Source organism: Trichosurus vulpecula, chromosome 2 (assembly GCF_011100635.1).
Source record: "Trichosurus vulpecula isolate mTriVul1 chromosome 2, mTriVul1.pri, whole genome shotgun sequence".
Lineage (NCBI taxonomy): Eukaryota > Metazoa > Chordata > Mammalia > Diprotodontia > Phalangeridae > Trichosurus > Trichosurus vulpecula.
Genome location: NC_050574.1, coordinates 49,620,219 through 49,642,356, shown reverse-complemented (window position 1 = coordinate 49,642,356; position 22,138 = coordinate 49,620,219). Strand labels below are relative to the sequence as shown.

The 22,138-nt window shown below is 46.0% G+C and overlaps 1 protein-coding gene across 1 annotated transcript in view; it reads right to left on the bottom strand.

The window, feature by feature from the left end:
- Positions 1-22,138, bottom strand: part of LOC118837816 (protein-arginine deiminase type-1-like) — a 59,254-nt gene that overhangs the window by 13,629 nt on the left and 23,487 nt on the right. Inside the window, exons 5-14 of the mRNA XM_036744916.1 lie at positions 19,069-19,249; positions 17,599-17,671; positions 16,245-16,306; positions 13,072-13,189; positions 12,799-12,924; positions 11,462-11,637; positions 10,977-11,080; positions 6,372-6,492; positions 4,089-4,196; positions 3,711-3,862 (exon numbers count right to left, since the gene is read on the bottom strand). Of these exons, the coding sequence (XP_036600811.1) occupies positions 3,711-3,862; positions 4,089-4,196; positions 6,372-6,492; positions 10,977-11,080; positions 11,462-11,637; positions 12,799-12,924; positions 13,072-13,189; positions 16,245-16,306; positions 17,599-17,671; positions 19,069-19,249 (1,221 nt within the window). The remainder of the gene's footprint in view (positions 1-3,710; positions 3,863-4,088; positions 4,197-6,371; positions 6,493-10,976; positions 11,081-11,461; positions 11,638-12,798; positions 12,925-13,071; positions 13,190-16,244; positions 16,307-17,598; positions 17,672-19,068; positions 19,250-22,138) is intronic.

The window sequence follows — 22,138 nt, the reverse complement described above, 5'->3', positions numbered from 1 at the left end:
CATTCAGGTCATTATATCCATTTCACAGATGAGCTCAGTGAGACCCAGAAAGTTTCAATGACTAGGAAGCAGAAACAATACCCCAGGTCTCCTGCCTCCAGGGCTCTTATCTCTGAAGCATAAGGATGTCTAAGAGTCTATGGCACTCAACTGTGTGGAAAACAAACAGATTAGGAATCCCCCCAGAAAAGTACTCCTCTGACAACCCATCACTAAAAGATGCCTTGTAGGCTAAGGGGTGGAGATGTCCCCAGGACACAGCCCTTAGGTCTAGAAATGGTCACCCCAGTCCCATAGAGGCCTCCACCAGAGGGAGCACGTGTTCAAAGAACCAGCAAAGACCATAGACTATCAGAGCTGGAAGAGCCCTGAGAACATAGATTGTTAGAGGTAGAAGAAAACTTGGAATACAGAATAATAGAGATGGGAGAGACCTTAGAACAGAGGATGCCAGAACTGGGAAGGCCCTTAGAACAGAGAGTGTCAGAGCTAGATAGGTCTCTAAAGGTCTCTTATTCCAACTCTTCCTCTCATCCCTGCAAAGCCCAGAGGGGAGAAGTAATTGGGTTAAAGTCGAGAAGAGAGTTAGCATCACAGCCAAGAGTGGAACCCAGGTCAGGAATCATGACTGGTCTTTCCAGTCCTTTCACAGACAACACAACACAGAACAACAGGCAAAGATATGATGGCTTTGGGAAGATGGATGGACAAGGAGACCCAGGGCAGAAAGTAATGCTTGTGAGGCCTCTGGAAAACCTGACCTGGAATGGCAAGGGAGACAAACTCTCATCCCAACTAATTTGTACATATTAACTTGAATTTATATTTCATTTATTTATTTTCATATGTACTTGCTATCTTCCCCATTAGAATATAAGTTCATTGCATGTAGGGATTCCTTCTGTTCCTGTACCATGCCTCACACATAGTAGGCAAACTTTTCTACTTTTCTCATAGTAGGTTTTCTTTTTCTGGGAGTGAATAAATGAGCTATTTAGGGCTCAACACAGGCCCCACTCCCAGCAGGAAAGGCTGGAGGACAGCCCTGAAACTTCTACCATAAATTTACATTCTCACCCCTACATGCCTCCATGGGGCTTATACCCCAAGCTTCTCCAACTCTGCCATCCCCACAAACCAACAATGCCCCCATATAACAGACCCTCAAAGAGCCCAGTAGTGACCAAACAGTCCATCACATGTGTCAGGGCTCTATAAGGTTTATTTTAGGAGCTGCCTCTGGATTTCAGAATCAAGTCACAATGTGAGTGTTTCAGATGTGAGTCACCAAAGAAGTGAGTGCTCTGCTCCTGACCTGGTTAATAGGGCAGGAGCTCAGCCCTGTGCACCCTAGCTACATTCCACGGATTTGGCCCAAAGCCAGAGAGAGGCCCCCACCCAATCCAGTCCTAGGGACTGCAGATGAAAGAGCCCAGTAGGTGTTGGTCTTCAGATGATTGGATTCGGTGCCTCATTCTCTTTGACCTCAGAACTACCTGACTTCTCTGCCTCCAGGTTCTAATGTTGGAGAGCAGGGTAACATGCTGGGGCCCATCCCTAGCTTTGTTTGGAAGCCTCTCTTACTTTACAATGCTATTTGCTCAGATACCCTGTCCCTTTTGTAAGGACTTCATTAGGGGCCACACGGAGCCCTCCCACAGCACACCCCATTCCACAGGTGGCAGGAGGTGGGTAGATGTCCATTCACTGGAGCTCTCTGGGAGTTCTCATTGAGAACTCATGGGTGGTGTCCAACCTCAGGGGTTGAGTAGAGGTCATTTAAGCCCCCAAAGATTTGCTTCCTGTCGGATTCAAACCCTCAGGGTTCCTGTTCAATTACTTCTGTCATTCTGGCATCTTAACCAACCACTCAGTCATCCTATGGTAAGCCAGCCCAGAGCTGGGAGAATTCTAGCAGCATTGGCTGCTTGGTCACCCTCTCTTCAACTTCATGGAACCCAGGGATCACTAAGCAAGAAGGAATCAATGGGTCTCTTCCCCTTCCTTTATCTAGGACTGCCCAACAGATCTCCCACCCACCAAGTCAACATGGTTGCTACCTCCATTATGCACACGTACACATACACACACACTCACATGCTCACACACACAGAGACATACACACTGTGTTAACAATATCACTACTTTTGCTGGTAACATACATAACACCTCCAGTGGGAAGCTCCCTAAGGCTAGCCCAAGATGGATAACCTAACAAAAATGCTAGAAAAGGAACATTAGGACATAGAATGTCAGAGCTAGAAGGAAATCTTCGAACAGAATATCAGAAGTGAAAAAAGACCTTAGACCACAGAATGTCTGAACTTTTGAAAGACCTTTAAGAAAGAATTTCAGAGCTGTTAATGACCTTAGAAATGGAATGTAGGAGTTGGGAGGGGCTTTAGAATATCAAATATCAGAATGTAGAGAGACTTTACAACATAGAATACTGGAGCTAGGAGTAAACCTTAAAATGTAGAATGTCAGAGGCAGCAAAGACATTAGGAAATACATTGTCAGAGCTGGGAGTAACTCTTAGAACACAAGATATCAAAGCCAGAGGTGACTTTAGAACTTAGAATGTCTGAGCTTTGAAGAACCTTAGAATATGGAATGTTAGGACTGGGAGGGACCTTGGAACATAGTGTATCAGAGCTAGGATTAAACCTTAGAATATACAACATCTGTCAGAGGTAGGAAAGTCTTTGGGATATAGAATGTCAGAGCTGCTCCTTCATGTTTAATTCTGAGCACAACATTTTGAGAGGAACCCTGATGAAATGGGAAAATGTGGGGTGGGGGAATCAGGATACTGAGGATGCTAGGAATTATTTTCTGTATGGGATAGTTGGAGGAATTGAGACGTTCAGCCTACATAAGAGACATTAATGGCACACATATTTGAAGGGTGAGCATGTGAAAGATGTACCTTCTAATATCATCATGGGTTTTGAGCTAAAAGAGAGCTTCAGGCTCACTAAGAGACTTGCCTAAGGTCACCTGGATTTGAACCCAGGTTTTTCTGACTCCAAAGACCATACTCTTTCCACTGTATGACATCGCCATGACTTATGCTATAGGACTCCAGAGGAATAATCCTGGACCAATAGGTAAATGTTTTAGGGAGGCAGGAGGCTCTGATTTTAAGAAAATTCTCCAATTGAGCTGAAATCTACCAATGGAATGTGCTGCCTTGAAAGAAATGTCCCCAGAGCCATTCAAGCACAAGGTAGGTGACAATTTAGTGGGAATATTATTGGGGAATCCTTGCTCTGAGAGGGAGGTTGGTCTAGGTGACTCAAAGATTCTATGATGTTAAGATGTCAACTGCTCTAAGTTCTAGGATTTTGTGATTCTGAGCTCCTGAGTTTTAAAAACTCCATAATTATTAAACTCTATGATTCTAAGGTCTACAGTTCTGAATTTCTAATCTTCTGAGTTCTAAGATTCTATGTCCTTACTACCTGTGCAGTCTTGGGTCCACTTGGTCACTTTGTACCTCAGTTTCCTCCTCTGTGAAATGAGGGAGTTGGTCTAGAACCTCTGAGGTCCCTTCCAGCTCTAGAACTACGATCCTATCATTCTCTGCCTGAGGTTGGGTTTATTACCCTTTGTCTTAGGGTTTGGTGCTGGTTGGAAACACTTATAGGTAGTCAGTCCTACCCCTCATCCCCTTCCCTCCTCAGCCTGCTCCATGCCCACCCCCTTACTTGGGGAAGCTGCTGCCAATGAGGATTCTGCCCAGGGGGTACTCCTTCCCTCGGACAGTGACAGGTGGGCTAACATCCAGATTTCCAAAGGAGTCAAGGCTGGAGGCACCACCATATGCAGGCTCTCGGGTCACATAACCAAAGTCAGGGCCCTGGGGGGAAAGGAAACAAAGGCCCAACCACAGGAAGCAGTCAGTGGGGGGAAATGGAACAAAGAAGAAAGGGAGAATCAGGTTTGGAAATTGAAGAATCTTCCACCCTTCTGCTGAGTCCCCTTCCCTGCATTGAGCCCCCACCCTTGTACTGAGCCCCCATTGCTGGAACATGCAGCATGGAGTACCCAAATGTCCAGAATAGGCTGGGACCCCTGCCACATACCAGGATCCTCTTAAAAGGAAAATTCTTCAACCCCCTGTTTCTGGGAGAATCAAAGACAACTGGAAAGGATTTGTGAGGTGCTTCTATGTAGCCAAATTCCATTTCATCCTGAAGAAGTGGGAGGAAGCAAAAAATCCAATTACAACCAGACCATGGTCAGATAGAAGAGATTATGGTATGGTAGGGGAAGCACTGGCTCTGAAATCAGAAGACATGGGTTCAAACCCTACCTCTTACACGTTCAACCTGTGTGACTTTGAACAAGCTACTTCAACTCCCTAGGTCTCAGTTTCTTTATCTACAAAATGAGGTTCTCTAAGGGATGAGAGGTTCTCTAAGGTCCCTTCTAACTCTGGATCAATGACCCAATGAAATCTGCCCCATTTCTAGAATGCTTTGAGGTTACAAAACCCTTATTTAAAATAAGATCATTCTGAGGTTGGAAGACCAAGTATGATGAGATCCTAGATCTTGAGTTGGGAGGGACCTAAGAGAACATCTGTTTCAAGTTTCTTATTTTATAATTGAGGAAAATGGGGCTCCAAGAAGTTAAGTGACTTGCCCAGGGTCACATTGGTAGAAACAGCATTTGAACCCAGGTCCTGGTACAGCTAGGTGACACAGTGTATAGAGTGCTGGGCCTGGAGTCAGGAAGACTTCTGTTCCTGAGTTAAAATCTAGCCTCAGGCACTCCCTAGATGTATGACCATGGGCAAGTCACTTCACCCCATTTGCCTCAGTTTCCTTATCTGTAAAATAAGCCAGAAAAGGAAATAACCAATCACTCCATATCTCTGCCAAGAAGACCCCAAATGGGGTCACAAAGAGTCAGATGTGACTGAAAAACAACAACCGATGACTCCAAATCCTTCCATTATACCATTCTATCATCTCCACTTTATAGATTCAAATCAATTCAATTGATCATTCAATCAAATACTGATAAAGTTCTTACTGTGTGTAAGATACTATTCTAGGGACCTGAAGATATCTGAAATATATAAAGGATTTGTGATTTCCTCCAGGGTTAGGAGCTCAGATTTAGTAGGGAAGTCCTCGGGAAGTGCCTGAGGAACATCAAGGCTGGATAACCTGTCAAGAGTCACAGAGCTGGCAAATGGTGGGGGCAGGATTTGAACCTTGCCCACTTCCAGTCCATCATGCCATCCTCTTCGCCATATTGCCTCTATTAGTCCTGGCAATACCAGATAAAAGCCAAAGGATCCCTGCCTTCAGAGCAAAGTTGAGGAGGTAGGGACCTGCCCAGGGTCACACAGCGTGTTCTTCAGTTGTTTCAGTTGTGTCCAACTCTGTCATAACCTCATTTGGGGTTTTCTTGCAGAGACACTGGTGTGGTTTGCCATTTCCTTCTTCAACTCATCTAACAAATGAGGAAGTTTTAGAGACTAGACTTGAACCCAGATCCCAGGGCTTTTCTCACTATGTCATATGCAGGCAAGGTAGGAGGTTTCCTGGGCCTGGGGCTCAGGACATGGGATAGAAGGCAGTCAAGGGGAATCTGGATTTGTGCAAAGGCAGATTGTCTGAGAACTCTGCAACATTAAGGCAATGAATGGGGTCACAGTTTTTGGACTTGGGCTTTTGGACAGCTTTTGGACCAGAGCAGAGCAAGGCAGGGGGTGATGGAAACAACCAGCTCCCACTGACCCACTGGTCCCAGAAGTCCTGGATTCCAGCTTTCTTTGGGGAGGGGGATGGAAGGGGGTGTCCAGACCAACAATTTTACCAGTAGGGGACATTCGCATTGTAAGAACTCTTTCCATTCATGGAGATCAGAAATTGCTCTGGGATAGTCACAGAGTTGCCTAAAACGGTACTTAGAGGTAAAATAACATGAGGAAAGTCCCAGGCAATATGTGTCAGAGGCAAGATTTGAATCTATATCTCCCTGACTCCAAGGCCAGCCCTCCATCAACTACACCAGCCTTCTTCTCTCTCACATGTACCCAGCTTAGCAGGAGCCATTCTGGGAAGACAAGTGCATGTTATGAGACTATGCATCGTAGTCTTCCCATAGAAGTCACTGTAGGCTCATTCCCCGCCTCCCCCCTCCTCACTCTAATCCCTCTTCCCCTCCCCTTAGCTGTCTGGGTCAAGCCACAGAAAGCCAAGTATTCAGAAGTTTAGTCAATGGTAGGAAAAAGTCAAGGAGCCAGCTCCCCAGTAGGTCACACACACACACACACACACACACACACACACACACACACATGATCTTTGGCATGGGCTGCTCCCCATTATTTCTCCTCCTGCCCAGATTACCTGGATCCAGCGGTCATTTCGGTTATCCACTTGTGGACAGATGATCAGTTGACAATTAGCCCTCAATGCCAGGTAGTTCATAGCATCCAGAAATTCAGCCTGGGACGTTTCTTGATCAACACTAAGATTGGGCCAAGAAGAAAAAAGTTATATAAAAGTTGGGAGGGACCCTTAGAACACAGAATGTCAGAGCTAGGAAGGGCCTTAGAACACAGAATGTCAGAGCTAGGAAGGGCCTTACAACAGAGAATGTCAGAGCTGGGAGGGCCCTTAGAACCCAGAATGTCAGAGCTGGGTGGGCCCTTAAAACATAGAATGTCAAAGCTAGGAGGGATCTTAGAACATAGAACATCAAACATGCAACATTTTGAACAGAAGTTGTGAGAATTAAAAGAAACTTTAGAAAATAAAGGCAGGCCAAGCTAGAACATTGGCTATTAGAGTTGCAAAGGAATTTCCTCATAACTATAGATGATTGTCCTGAGGTCAGGAGAGGAAGTGATTTTCAAGGTCAAGCAGGAAGTCAATGGCAAAAGTGGAAGCCTGGGCTCTTGGCTGCCAGTCACCAAGCAAACCTGTCTGATCACTCCCTTCATGTCTGACAAGAGAAGAACCTTGTCTTCTGCTCTAACTTCTCACCCAGTGATCTAGGGAGAACCTCAGATTCTCAGCCCTTCTGAGTCCACAGCTACCTCCCTGGAGAGATCTGCTTCTCCAGGCTGGAGGCAGGGGCTGTGACTCATGGAAGAAAAGGAAGTGATTGGGTCTCATCCAAACAATATTTCAAGGCCAGAAGCAGGGAATGAGACTCAGGAGCACGGGCTAACTCATCTCCCACTGGAACCAAATGGCCAGACACCAGTTCATCTGCTGGGGAGCACCTTCTGCTTTTCATAGACCTTCCAAGGGAGAAGCTGTCCAGGCTCCCTCAGTTGTCCCTCTGAAGAGTGCCCTGAAGGCTTTGTTTAGAGTTAATCTGCCCTCACCCCCTGAAACAGAAGCAGCTAACCCTCCTACAATTAACTGCCTTTGTGATCTCATTCAAATTACTCCCCTTCTGTTGGCCTCAGTTTCCCCATCTGTTAGCTGAGAAGCAGGGGTTCTTAACCTTTTTTTGTGTCATGGATCCCTGTGGCAGTCTGGGGGAAGCCTATGGACCCCTTCTTGGAAGAATATTTTTGAATAATTAAAAGAAATGCTCAATTTAGGGAAAAAATTTCCCCCCAAGTTCACAGACCCCCCCCCCGAAATCTTTCCATGCATCCCGTGGATCCAGTTTAAAAGATCTTGAGCTGAATGGTCTCTTAAGTTCCTTCCAGCGCTACCATTTTATGAGCCTCAAGTTAGAAGGATGTTGGAGCTGGTCATTTGACACCCTCTCCCTCCATTCTGTACTTCTAGCACCTTCCCTCCCTCCACCCATCCTCCACCCCTAAAAATCTTCCTAACACTCCCCTTTGACCATGTCACTGCCTAGCTCAAGGGACTTCAGTCCTTCCCTATCTCCTCTGAACTCTTTAGGTAAGCACTTAAAATCCTTCCCAGTACAGTTCCCCTCCACCTGCTCAGGCTTATTCCATTTTACTCTCCAGGCGCTCTCCTGCCAGGCCAAAATGGACTACCTGCTATCTCCCATCTCCCACCTCCATGCTTTTGTATAGATGCCCCCCCCCCATACTGGCAAACCCCTGCCTCCTCACTTCCACCTCTGAAAATCCCTCTGTTCCTGTAATTGTTTCATTTTCTAAGGGAAGCCTCTCTTGATTCCCCTCCATTGTTAACGCCTGCTCAGTTCTCCTTGAATTATCTTGTGAACACTTGTCTCTTTACATGCTGTATCCTACCCATAAGAGAGTGAGGAATGTTTCATGGATTTTTCCTTTGTATTCCCAGGGCTTAGCACATAGTAGGTGCTTGATAAATTGTGTTGGTAACCATAAATGGGCTCCTTAGCACTTATTCAACAAGTGCCCTTGAATAGTTTGGCTTTTTCCCCTGAACTGACTAAATGCTGGATTAAAGTAAGCTTGTCAGCCCCTTCACCTTGCTTCCCTTGATTAAGCAGATCAAAAGAACCTGTGCTTTCCCCGGCAAACCTTACACCCCCAAAGAAGCTGCTAGCTGGATGGTTAAAAACAGCTTCTGTTGCAGCCAGAGACAGCTACAGCTACAGCCAAAGCTGAAGCAGGAGCTGCCGGTAGCAGAGCTGACCTACATGTGGATTGAGGAGTGCTGAACAAGGACTTGAAGCCAGTGGGTAATCTTTTTACCATAGAGGGGAAGCATGTATATGATTTTGCTTTATACCATCATGCTTCTCTGTGGCCTCCTGGTTACTCTTGTGAGGTGGACTTATTGGGCCTGGAAGCTATTGATCAAAATATCAAAATGGGGATGCTGGTTTGTGGGTTGGTTACTGTGGAGCCTAAATATATGCTTTGATTCTTCTGCCTCCTACTTTGAGAATTCCTTATATCTGGCAGTTCCAAACCTTTCAGACATATATAATTATAAACTCTGCCCTCATACTACATAAATACTTCTCATGTTGGATTAGTTCTATAGTAGCATTTATTCTTTTGGAAACTAGCAACCATGCCATAAACTCTAGCCAGGTGCTCATCCCTCCTCCTCCCCCAACAGTGATGACATGCAGAAGACTCAAGTCAAGATAAGAATGCCCAGCCTCCACCCTCAGCCCCACTCACTCTCCATTCTCCCCCCAAAATATATTTTAAATGCCTGCTCACCCTAATCACTACCTTTCCTTCCATACTCACAGAACCTCAACCAGACACATATTACCCACCAGCCCTCTGTCTGAGGCAGCTAGTACAGCCTGGAGTCAGGAAGACCTAGGTTCAAATCTGGCCTCAGACATTTACTAGCTATGTGACCCTGGGCAAGCCACTTCACCCTGTTTGCCTCATTTTCCACATCTGCAAAATGAACATAATGATAGCACCAGGGTTATTGTGAGGCTCATTTCACCACTGTCTGCCTCAGTTTCCTCAACTGTAAAATGGGGTAATAACAGTACCTACCTCACAAGGTTGCTTCAGGGATCAAATGACAATGTGATGCTATATAAATGTTCATTCCCTTCTTTTCTCTCTGTCTCCTTCTTGATCCTCCTAATCATTGCAACTAGGCCCCACCCTACCCCTAGAACTTCCATCAATTGATCTCCCATCCAGTCATCCCTGAAGTGGGGAGAGAGGGTGGTGCTATCAGGACAAATAGGTGCTTCCTAAATGCTTGTAGAATTGCATAACTCTCCTGCTTTCAACCCCATGGCATCCCCATCTCCTGACATATGTACTCTGTGGGTATCTGAGAAATTCTCATGGCCACACTGACAGTCTCCTTTGGAGTTTGGCTTTATAAAACCTTAGAACTCATCTGGTCCATCCCTTCTGCTTTATATATAAAGCCCAGAAAAGTGAAGTGAGTTGCCCAAGGTCACACAGGTAGCAGTGAGCATCAGAGGTGGGATTTGAATCCAGGTTCCCTGTCACCTGCACCAGTGCTCTCTCTGCTTTTAGCAATCAACCATTGAGAAGCATTTATTAAGCACCTACTATGTACCAGGTACTGTGCTAAGCATTGATTAAGTACCTAGTATGTACCAGGCACTGTGCTAAGCATTGATTAAGCACCTACTATGTACCAGGAACTGTGCTAAATGCTGGGGAAACAAAAAGAGGCAAAATATAGTTTGTGCCTTCAAGGAGCTTACAATCTAATTGGGGAGAGACAACATGCAGACATATAAAAAGAAAACTCTATACAGGATAAATATAGGATAAATAAATAACAGAAGGGAAGGATTGGGGAAAAAGAGGGACTGTAGAAAGTGGGATATTAGTAGGGACTTAAAGGAAGCTAGGGGAGGGGCGGCACAGTTAGGCACAGTGTACTGGCCCTGGAGTCAGGAGGACCCGAATTCAAATCCAGCCTCAGACACTTGACACTTACTAGCTGTGTGATCTTGGGCAAGTCACTTAACCATAGTTGCTTTGCCTTCCCCCCTCCAGAAAAAAAAAGGAAGCCAGAGAGGTGAGTAGTTGAGGCATGGGGGACAGCCAGAGAGAGACAGAGTATCTTTTCTTGTTCATGGAACAGCCAGGAGGCCAGCACCACTGAATTGAAGAGTACATACTGGGGAGGAAATCACTTTGGTGGCTGGAGTGGGGAGAGACCTGAGGCAGGCAGACCCCCCAGCAGGTGTTATGATAGTCCAGGTGTGAGGGGATGAGGGTCTGCACCAGTGTGGGCAGTGTCAGAGGAGAGAAGGGGACATATCTGAGACATGGTGCAAAGGTGAAATCGACCGGCACGGCAAAAGATTCCACATGGGAGGCAATCGGTAGTGAGGAATCCCAGGTGACTCCCTGGGGGAGTGAGAGGCTGATGTTGCCCTCTACAGTAATAGGGAAGGTAGGAGGGGAAGACCTGGGAGGAAAGATGACAAATTCAGTTTTGGTGTCTACTGGACATCCAGCTCAAGATGTTTGAAAGGCAGCTGGAGACGCTGTGCTTTGCTTTTCTCCAGATCAGGGCAAAGGCCAGAAAGGGGTGGGGAAGGAGTGCACCAATCCTCACCTGCACACATAAACTTCCAGGGGCGGCTGGGTGTTGGGGGTCATGATCCAGGGTGCCACGCGGAACACTACTGTTTCTGTGAATATTGGGGTTTCAAGCAGCAGCTGTGGGAATAGATGCGACAACCTGATTTCTCAGCTGGAAAGTGGACTTCGGCTATCCAGTGCCAGGGTCTCTCATCCCCAAAGCTACCTCGCTAGCAACCAGATTCCCAGTGAATTTCAGAGTCCCTACTCAACCGTGGATAGCTGTGTGTACATCTCTCTCTCTCTCTCTCTTACACACACACACACACACACACACACACACACACACACACACATCCCCCTACCCACTTAGCCATCCTTAAACAAATCTCCCTTTGTCTGAGGCCAGCCAACCAGCTCCCAGGTTCTCCTTGGGAAACTGCTACCATCACCCTATCCTCCCAAAAGCCTCTCCAGCTGGAATTTCCCAAGGACTCCCGCCTCCTTGCCAAGCCATACGTCATCTGTGTCCATCAGGGTGATGTCGAAGGAGATCAGTCCAAAGAAATCAGCATCAGGGAAGGCAAGGCCCTCCACGTAGAAGGTGATCTCCTTCTCCCCAGGGGCCCGATCGACCTTGTAGGACAATTTGTCAGGTCCAAGAACTCTCTTGTAGCTGGAAATGCTATTCCCGTCTGAGAGAAAATCAGAGAGTAAGAAGATCTTTTCTGGGAGCAAGGAGATGAGTTAGCTTGAAAAGTCACCTGGTTGAGGTCCCAGCCACAGCAGGAGAGTACAATCACCAGGTTCTGGTCACAGCAGGAATGGTGACATGAGAAGGCTAATTCAGAGAGTAAGTGACCTGACTATATGGCTGTCATTTGTCCCCATAGCAATGAGACTATGCACTGCAGGATCTTAATCAATGTTTAAAGAAGAGAGAAAGAAAGGTGGGAAAGAGGAAAAGAGGAAGGGAAGGAGGAAATGAAAAGAAAGAAGGGATGGAGAAAGGAAGAAGAGGTAGAAAGGAAGGAAGGAGGGAAGGAAGAAGGGAAGGAGGAAAGGAAAGAAAGAAGTGTAATACAAGGAAAATTAGGAACCCCTGAGTAACCCCTAGCTACTGACAAGCCCCCCAGAAAGAATGGACTCAGATATCTTTGGCATTTAGCAAACCCCCTGGGACTCCATGACTCCACCAAGGAATCTCAATAGATAGGACCATCCCACTGAGAGATAACTTGACAGACCCTTCCTGGGAGATATCCCTGGGACTCCGTGACTCCACCAAGGAATGTAAATGAGATTATCCCGCTAGTACGATAACCTGATTGAATCTTTTGATCAGCCAGGACCTTTGTTCCTGTTTTTCCCCCCACTCTGTACCCCCATATCCTATATAAGCCAAGCCATCACCCCAACACATTTGCCATTGATTTGTGGTGCCGTACCCCAATGGCCACCGGCTAATAAATTCTCCACTTAAAACTTATACTCTGTGGTGTGTCTCTCTCGCTTCTGGTACAACAGAAGGAAGGGAAGGAGGGAGGGAGAAAGGAAGGAGAGGTAGGTAGGAAGAAAGGAGGGAAGGAGGAAAGGAAGGAGAGAATGAAGGAAAGGGAGGGAGGGAGGAGGGAGAGGGAGAAAGGAACGAAGGAGAGAAGGAAAGAGGCATGGAAGGAGGAAAGAAAGTATGGAAGGAAGGAGGGAGGGAAGGAAGGAAGAAGATATTTGGGAAGTAGAGAAAGGGAAAGGACAGAAAAAAGGGAAGCTTCTTTTCTGGGCCATATCCACACATAAATACAAGCTTCTCCAATGATACAGTCTAACAGGACTGGACTGGTGGATGTCTTCCTCACCTTGGGCATGGAATACACGCACTTTGTCTGAGTCACTGAGAGACACATGCAGGACAAGTTTGTGGTTCTTGAAGACCTCATCAGGGCCATTGGTCCAGAGCAGCATCTTAGACATGTCCTGCAGGTCTGAGGAAATGCAAAGCTTGAGAAATGGTCTCCTGGGACCGTCCCCTCCCCTCCCATGGCAGTTAAAGGGGTGTGGTCTCCAGGATCTCCCCTTCATCCTGCCTGGACTAAGAGGGCTCCCGGCCCAGCTTCTCATCCCCCACTTACCTGCCAGGGAATACAAGCGGCTGTGAGAGTAGTCAACTCCCCCAGGGATGGGATTATCCCTGTCACAATTCACCAATAGGATTGCTCCATGGCCTTCTGGGCCCCAGCTCCATATTTTCTGCAGCCAAAGAAATTAAATGCCATTCAATGATCATTTAATCAGGGCCTATTAGACACAAAGCCCTGCACTCAGCTCTGGGAATAGGAAGACAAAAATTATAACATCTCTCCCCTCAAGGAGCTTACATTCTTCCGGGATGGAGTAAGAGGAAATAAGATATCATCACATGGGAAGAGAATAAAAGGTAAAGAGGGACCAAAATGAAGGGAAGGTAGGGTCAAAGTGTTCTAGAGAAATATGAGGAAGGGAAAACTGAATGGTGGCATCAGGGAAGGTTTCTCAGAGGAGGTGGCACTAAAACTGGGCTTTGAAGGCAGACCCAAACTCTGAAAGCCTGAGTTGAGGGGGGAACACATTTCGGGAAAGTAGACAGTAGTGGACGTTCAGAAAACAACGTGTCATATATTTTGACAGGAACATGGAGTGCCCACAAGGCTGGAAAGGTGGACAGAAGGCAGCTTGTGGAGGTCTTCAGATGCCAGGTGGAGGAGTTATTTTTGCATCCTCAAGGCAATAGGAAACCACAGGAGGTGTTTGAATGGATGCCTTGGGTCGATTTCTTATCAAACATGTCCAGAATGGATTGGAGAAGGGGAAGGTTGGAGGCAGAGAAACCCAAGAGAAGGCGACATCCTTCGAATGTCTGAGTGAGACATTAACTGAGGTGGCTGGATTAAGGGAACAGCCGTGGGGAAGGTGAGGAAGGGGCAGAGGAGAGAGAGATGGAAAAGTGAAGATCCCCCCAGCCAGCTCCACTCTCGTCCTCAGTTCTTCTTCCCACAACTCTCTGCCCCTGACCCTAGGCTTAAATGAGATGGGGGAGCAGCATCTAATGGTTCCTGGAACCAGGTCACCACACCACCTCTGAAAAAACTCTGAGCCACCACCAAAGCTCTCTCACCACCCACTCCACCCACTCCATTCCATCTCCAGCTCTCTTTTGTGAATCAACTTCCTTCATTAGAATATAAACTCCTTGAGGGCAGGGGCTCTCTTATAGTTCCTGGTACAGAGAAAGAAACAGGCGGTGCTGTGGATAGAGCACAAGACTCAGACTTGGGTTCAAATCCTGCCTCAGACACTTATTAGCTGTGTGAACCTGGGCAAGTCACATAACTTTTCTGTGCTTCAGTTTCCTCCTCTGTAAACTAGGGATAATAATCGCACCTATCTCCCAGGGTTGTTCTGAGAATCAAATGACAGATGCGTGAAGTGCTTCGCAAACTTTACACACTATATAAATGAGAGCTTTAAAATTTTTTTTTCAGTTAATAGTGATTTCCTTTCTGTCTCTCCTACCACTTCCCTCCACTATTGAAAAAAGAAAAACAAAACTCACTCTTGCAGCAAATATGCATAGTCAGGTAAAATAATTTCCCATATTAGCCAAGTCTAAAAATATATGTCTTCTTCTGCACCCTGAGTCCATCCCCACTCTGGCAGGAGATGGGGAGCATGTTTCATCAGGCGTCCTCTGGGATCACGGCTGGTCATTGCATGGATCAGCGTAATTATGTCTTTTAAGTTATTATTAATAATAACGTTAATAACAAGTCATCTCTGAGTTAATAGTAATTACTAATGAAATTATCTATGCATAATTATGAGTTTTTTTATTCACACAACAAAAATTGTCAACTTATTAGATATGGAAGTTCATGGGGGCAGAATAAATGGGGGGGGGGGGGTCAAGGAAAGATTTCCTCACTGGCCCAGGCAAGGGTTGGTGGTGATGACTGCCTGCCTTTGAATCTTGGATGCTTCCTTCCTTCCATATCTTCACCATCATATTAGAGTTAATTTTTGAGCCCATATAAGACTTTGCATTTATCCCTATTGAAGTTTATCTTACTAGATTTCAACCCACCATTCTAGCCAATCAAAACCTTTTTTGTCTTGTGACACCATCATTCAACATACTCCCAAATTTGGGTCATCTGTAAACTGGATGAACATGCCATCTATGACTTTATCCAAGTCCTTGAATAGCATTAGGCCACGCACAAATCCCTGGCCCATTCCATGGGAGACTCAAGATAACGTAGACTCATGAAAGATCACTTTCTGAGTCTGGTCATTCAATCAGACCTGGCTTCACCTCAGTGTAACATTGTCTATCCCATATCTTTCCATTTTGTTTACAAGATAAAGACTTTCCTTTGCCCCCACTGCCCTCCCCAACTGCTAGTGCCCTCCTTCCTCAGGCTGGATGTATTTTTGTCTGGATTCTGTGAATCATAATATACATGTTGTATGGCCCCCTCCACTCTCCATTAGAATGCCAGCTTCTTAAGGAAACAGACTGTTTCGTCTTCATGTCTAGCATCTAGCACAGAGTCTGGCTCAGGTACTTAATAGATGGTAGTTTATTTATTGATTCATTAAGAATAGCATGGGAGACCTTGTCCAGTACTTTGCTAAAAGCCAGGGAAGCTCTATCTACATTGTTCTTCTGATCTATTAAAACAATATTCCAGTAATTTAGTGAAACAGAGCGGAGACGTAGATCTCAGCAGTACCAGACGTATCACCCTTCTCACAGCAAATTAACTGGGCTCATTCCAGGAGGCCGCTGACCCAACTGCATGGGAGACCTTGGGCAAAACACCTCTAGGTATCACTTTCCCCACCCCTATAGGGGTGTTAATCCTCACTCTTCCATCTATCTCTGCTTCATTTTGAGAAGGGAAAGAAAGAAATTTCAAAGAAAAAAAAGGAAGGGAAAGGAAGGGAAGGGAAGAGAGAAGGGAAGGGAAGAGACAGGAGGTGAAGGGAAAGGAGGGGAGGGGAAGGGAAGGAAAGAGAGGAGAGGAAAGGGGAGGGAAAGGACATTCATTAAACACCTACCATATACCAAGCACTGTGCTAAGCAGTTTACAAATATTATCTCATTTGTTCTTGGGGATCAGACTTGGGGAGGGTGAGAATTACTGATTCCAGAAATTCCAGTGCCCCAGCCCCTGGGTAGATAGAGATTTACAGTTCCTACCAAAACCCCTGAGAATTTGCTAGTGTTTTTTCCCAGGTCAAGGCAATGCCTGGAGAAGCTTACCTTGTCAACTTTGCTCCTCTTTATTGTCCCATTACGACCCGTGTCGACATCCAAAGAAACTTCTGAAAATCACACAGCAAAGTGTGTTAGCCAGTCCCTAGAGGGGACTTGCTCTAAGCAGAGGCCCCTGGCATAGTGAGATCCTAAACAGCCACATTTTCTGCCCTGCCTTGACACCCCATTCATGCTATGGATTGCCAGAGCAGGTCTCTCCAAGAAGGTAATGGGGTCTGTGCCTTGGAAACCTGGTGGTACGCTGTCTTGTGAGCCATTGTGGTTGGGGCAGGTGGAAAGATTGAAGGCCTAAGGCCCTAAACACCTTACCCCCATGGCCAAATCTTCTAGAGAAGCTGTGACCAGGGCCCTGCGGGAACAGAGTATTATCAAAGATTTGCCACCATGTAGTCATGTGATCTTGAGCAAATAATTTTCTCTACCGGGTCTCAGATTCCTCAACTATAAAATGATCATATTTGACTAATGATCTCTAAGGTCTTCTAGCTCTGATATTCCATATACCTGAGGTCCTTCCAACGCTGACATTCTGAGTTCTAAGGTTCTCTCCCACTTGATCATTCTACAGTATGTTCTAAGTTGGGGTTCTTTCCAGTTCTGACAGTCTCTGTTCTAAAGCCCCTCCCAGCTCTGACATCCTATGTTCTAAGCTAAGGTACTGTCTAGCTGTGACATTCTAGGTTCAAAGTTCTCTTCCAGCTCTGACATTCTACATTCTAAGGTATTTTTCATTTCTAACATTTTGTCTTCTAAGCTAGGGCCCCTCTCAACTTTGATACTCTGTGTTCTAAGGTTCCTTTCTGCTCTGACATTTTAGGTTCTAAGGGCCCTCCCAGCTCTAAGATTCCGTGTTCCAAGAGATTTCCCAGCTCTGACATTCTGTGTCCAAGGGCCCTCATAGCTCTGAACACTTTACTCCTTCAGTTCCCTTTTGGCTTTGGCATTCTGTGTTCTAAGGGGCCTCTAGCTCCTGTGTGCTATGAAGCTATACCTTCTTCGGTCTTCATTTATGTTTTACAAGAACTAATCAAATGACGTCCTTTTCCCTCCAGGAGCCTAATGTCCCTCACCAGCAAGAACCTACTGACCTGTGTAACACCTCAGTGGGAGGTGGGAAGAGCAGAGAGGACAGGATCTGCTTGGAAGATCAGGAAACAGGCTCAGAGAGGCAGCCCACCTTACTGAACATCACACAGCAATTCTGGAACAAACCCCAGATCTAGTGCACAGGGCGGTTCTAGACCTTGTGCCTTGCAGGAGCCTGCTAGACTTCCCAAGAGACCAGTCAGGGAGGTATAGAAACAAAGAGGCAGAGAGCAGGTGACTCTGGGCTACTTACCAATGCCAGTCAGGTACAGCAGGGCCTGGCCCAGTGCAGTGCTCTTATCCTTCCCATAGAAAGAAACCCGCACCTGTGGAAACATCACAGGGCCTGACCAAATGCAGGAAGTTCCAGGAGAGTCGGAGCAGGAGGAGCAGAGAAGCCTGCCTGTGACCATCCTGCTGGGAGGCATATAGGGATGATCCCTCCAGTTTGCAAAGACCCAACAGTCATTGCTTAGATCCAAAGGCTAGTCGCCCTAGTGGTACCAAGTGAGAACCCAGAGCAGCAGACGGAGTGGCAAGCACCCTGAGTAGCTTTACTTTTCCCATTTGTAAAATGAGGAGACTGGACTAGATGATCTCTAAGGGCCCTCCCAGCTCTGCCACTGTGTTCTAAGATCCCTCCCAGCTCTGCCATTCTGTGCTCTAAGAGCCCTCCCAGCTCTGACATTCTGTGTTCCAAGTGCCCCAACTCTGACGGTATATCCTAAGGTCTTTTCCAACTCTGATATTCTGCATTCTACCGTCCCTCCCAAATCTAACAAGCAATGTTTTAAAGGTCCTCTCAGTTGGGATATTCTATTGCTTTCTAGATGATTCAGGGAAGGAAGAAAGGAAAATTGTTGGAGCAAGTTGGCCCAACAGGGAAGTCTGGAGAGCTGGAGACCTGGGACAGGAAAAGGTATGTTTATGTTTATGTTTCAGTGTGTCAGGGATATGAGGAGTGCCTACAGTGTGTGTGTGTGTGTATGTGTGTGTGTGTGTGCACGCGCGCGCACACGTGCATGCACATGGATGTGGATGGCAAGAAGAAAGTTCACATAGGTGGGTTACGCAGTGTGTGTACTTATAAGCCCATTTCCATGTGGGATTGCATATACGTGAGCATATATGTATGACTGACTTTGGGGTTATGTTGGGTGGGGAGAAGTTTATATATGTGGGTGTGGGTGTCAATTAATCAACAAACATTTACTAATTGTTTACTATGTGCAAAGTGATGAGCATACAGAAGAACGTGGGAAAGCCTTCTCTGGCCTCAAAAGGTTTACCTTCTAATGGGAGAGACCCCATGGAGGTGGGAGGAGGAGAAATTTTGATAATTAAGTAGGGCCCTGGTGGGTGAGCTAGTGTGGATGTGTGCTTAAGTAAATACAGAAGGCTGGTGATGGTGCATAGGTGAGGACATATGCATAAAGTAGATATATAAAGAGAGTGGGGAGGTGTGTGTGGGTGTGGGTGTGGATTTATGTATATAGAGGTGTGTATGGAGGAACAGAGCAGGGTGTGTGTGTGTCTGTCTGTCTGTCTGTGCACGTGCATGTGTATGCATGCACATGTGTGTGCATGCGTGCATGTGGGCATGTGTATGCATGCACATGTGCATGTGCATGTGTGTGCATATGTGTGTGCATGTGAATGTGTGTGTATATGTGTGTGTGTGTGTGTAAATGTCTGGGGGAGATCTATGGAGCTTCCCTCTTACCTTGGCATCATCAACACTCTTACTGGCTGCTTCCATGGATATGATCACGTCCACATCTGCATTCAAAGGCCAATGTTCATCAGCTGGGGGCTCATTCACATTCTTAGGGTCATACTCCAGGTAGGTCTGCACTGTGGAGCTTCCAGTGACCTTAAAAGTCACAGCCCCTGGAGGGACTGAACTGGACCAGAGAGAAGGAGAGAATAAGAAGGAGGTAAGCCAGAAGGCCATCCCAGAGTGTCAGGGCTTCAGAATGGAGACAACACCTAGGAATTGGGTATTGGGGAGGGAAGAACGCTTATATCAGCTCAGACATCTCACTCTAGCCAGGCATCTCTTTGGGACCTCATCTGTAAAATGTAGTTGTCATTCCCAAACTCAAGGCCATGAAGACTAATTGTGAAGAATGGCATTTGATGGATACAATGGCCTGGGATGACCAATTATCAAAGCAAACCAATGTTTGTTGATTGGCCGGTTGTCTGTATGTAGACATGGCAGGGGAGCTTGTGTTTGGAAGGACTGTGTCTTCCATGATGACATTCCATTTTCCTTCCCCATATCTTTCCAGTGTCTCTCCTAGCTGGCCCCCCTGCCAGGAATGCACTCCTTTCTTTCGGTGTCTTGCTCTCCCTGGCTGCCCTCAAGATTCTGCTGAAGTCCCTCCTTGGGGAGAAGCCTTCCCCCACCCCCACCCAACCCAAAGCCTTTCAGATGACCTTTCATTTACTTCCATTTATATATCTGGCATATGCCAAATTATTTACATGATGTCTCCTCCCATTAGAAAGTAAGCTTCTTGAAAGCAGGGACTGTTTTGCCTTTCTTGGTACCTCCAGCATTAGCACAATGTCCAGCATATAGTAAGTGATTAATAAGGGGGCAGCTAGGTGGCACAGTGGGATAGAGTGCAGGGCCTGGAGTCAGGAAGACTCATCTTCCTAAGTTCAAATATGGCCTCAGACACTTATAGTTGTGTGACCCTGGGCAAGTCCCTTAACCCTGTTTGCCTCAGTTTCCTCATCTGTAAAATGAACTGGAGAAGGAAAACGGCAAACCACTCCAATATCTCTGCAAAAAGTCAGATTGACTTAAAAATGACTGAGAGTGATTAATAAATGCTGGTTAACTTTAAATTCTGTGATTCAACCTCATACCAAAGACTTCTAGCAGTGCAGAACTCACTACTTGATGGAGCAGCCCATTCTGCAAGAACATGGCTCACAACATTTAGAATTTTGTGAGGAGAGAGACCTCCCTTGTAAAATAGAGAGATCTCCTCCAGTGGTTATCTGGTCCAACCCATCCCTGCAAAAGAATCTCCACTAAAACATTTGTAACAAGCATTTATTTATTAAGTACTTACACATCTTATCTAATTTGATCCTCACAACAACCCTGGGAGGCAGGCCCTGTTATTATCCCCATTTTACAGATGAGAAAATTAAGGCAGACAGAGGTTAAGCAATGCACCCCAGGTCACACAGCCAACAAGTAGTCATCGACTCTTTTCTTTTCTTTTGTTTTCATCCGATCTTTTCTTGAAGACCTTCAACAAGGAGAAACCTTTCCCTCCCAAGGCAGCCCATCCCACCTTTGGATAACTGATTATTGGGAAATGTTCCTGACATCAAGCCTAAATAACAGCCAGCATCTATATGGTGCCCTAAGATTTGCAAAGTACTTTACATAGGTTGTTTCATGTGATCTTCATAACAATCCTTTGAGCTAACTTACTATTATCCCCATTTTACAGATAACGAAACTGAAGTTGAGAGAATGATAAGCCTAGGGTCACCTAGCTAATGAGCCTGAGGTAGGATCTGAATTTAGGTCTTCCTGATTCTAAACCCAGGGCTCTATCCATTGTACCTCCTGGCTGCCCCTTTACAACTTGCACCCATTTCCCATGGCTCTGGCCCCTGGGAAGGTCATAGGGTGTTGAGTTGGAAGACGCCTTAGTGGTCATCTACATTGACCCATTGCTAAATATGGATCCACAAGTCTAGTGGCCACACAGAGCATTCCCCTAGATCCTGGGTAGGACACAAGACTGGTTGGTTCTTCAGGAGCAGGGACAGGGTGCTACTAGCCACCCACACACTCATTTTTCCTATTTTTTCCAGTAACCAATAGCAAATATTCGAAAGTTTCCAATCCCTAGTCCAGGAGAAGCCATCCACAATCAGTCAAGAATCCATGAATAGTTGCTGATACGAGGTACTAGGCTGGATATCAATGGGCCAATGACAAAAACAAAATTGTCCCTGTCATCAATCAATGAATTTTTATTAAGCATCTAATCAGTCAATCAGTGAGCCTTTATTAAGTGCTTTATTATAGTGCTGGGGTATACAGAAAGGCAAAAACAGATCCTGCCCTCAAGGAGCTCTGAATCCAGTAGAGAAGACAATATGCAAACAACTATGGACATACAAGATACATATAGCATCAATGGAAGACAATCTTAGAGAAAAAGTACTAGCAGTGGGAAGGACCTAGGAAGTCTTTCTGCGGAAGGTAGGATTTCAGTTGCCTTTTTTTTAAGGCAATCATGTTTAAATGACTTGCCCAGGGTCACACAGCTAGTAAGTGTCTGAGGCCAGATTTGAACTCAGGTCCTCCTGACCCTAGGGCCAGTGATCTGTAGCTTCCCCCTTACCTCAGTCTTAGAGGAAGCCAGGAGGCAGAGATGAGGAGGAAGAGCATCACAGGCATGAGAGGACAGCCAGAGAGATGGGGCAGAGAAACAGCACAGAGTATTTTATGCAAGAAAGACAGTGACCTGGATCTTAGAGTACATGGAGGTGGACAAAATGTAAGAAGACTGGAAATGTAGGAAGGAGACAAGTTGCTAAGTGTTTTAAAAGCCAAACAGGATTTTTTTCTATTTGATCCTGGGGTTAATAGGGAGCCATTGAAGTTTATTGAGACGAGGAGTGACATGGTCTGACCTATCCCTGAGAAAGTTGACTTTTATGCAAAAATAAAAACGAATGTCCCTGCCCCTAAGAAGCACATTGCATTCTGCTGGTCATTCATTAGTGAAGCTCACAGGCCCACACAGTGA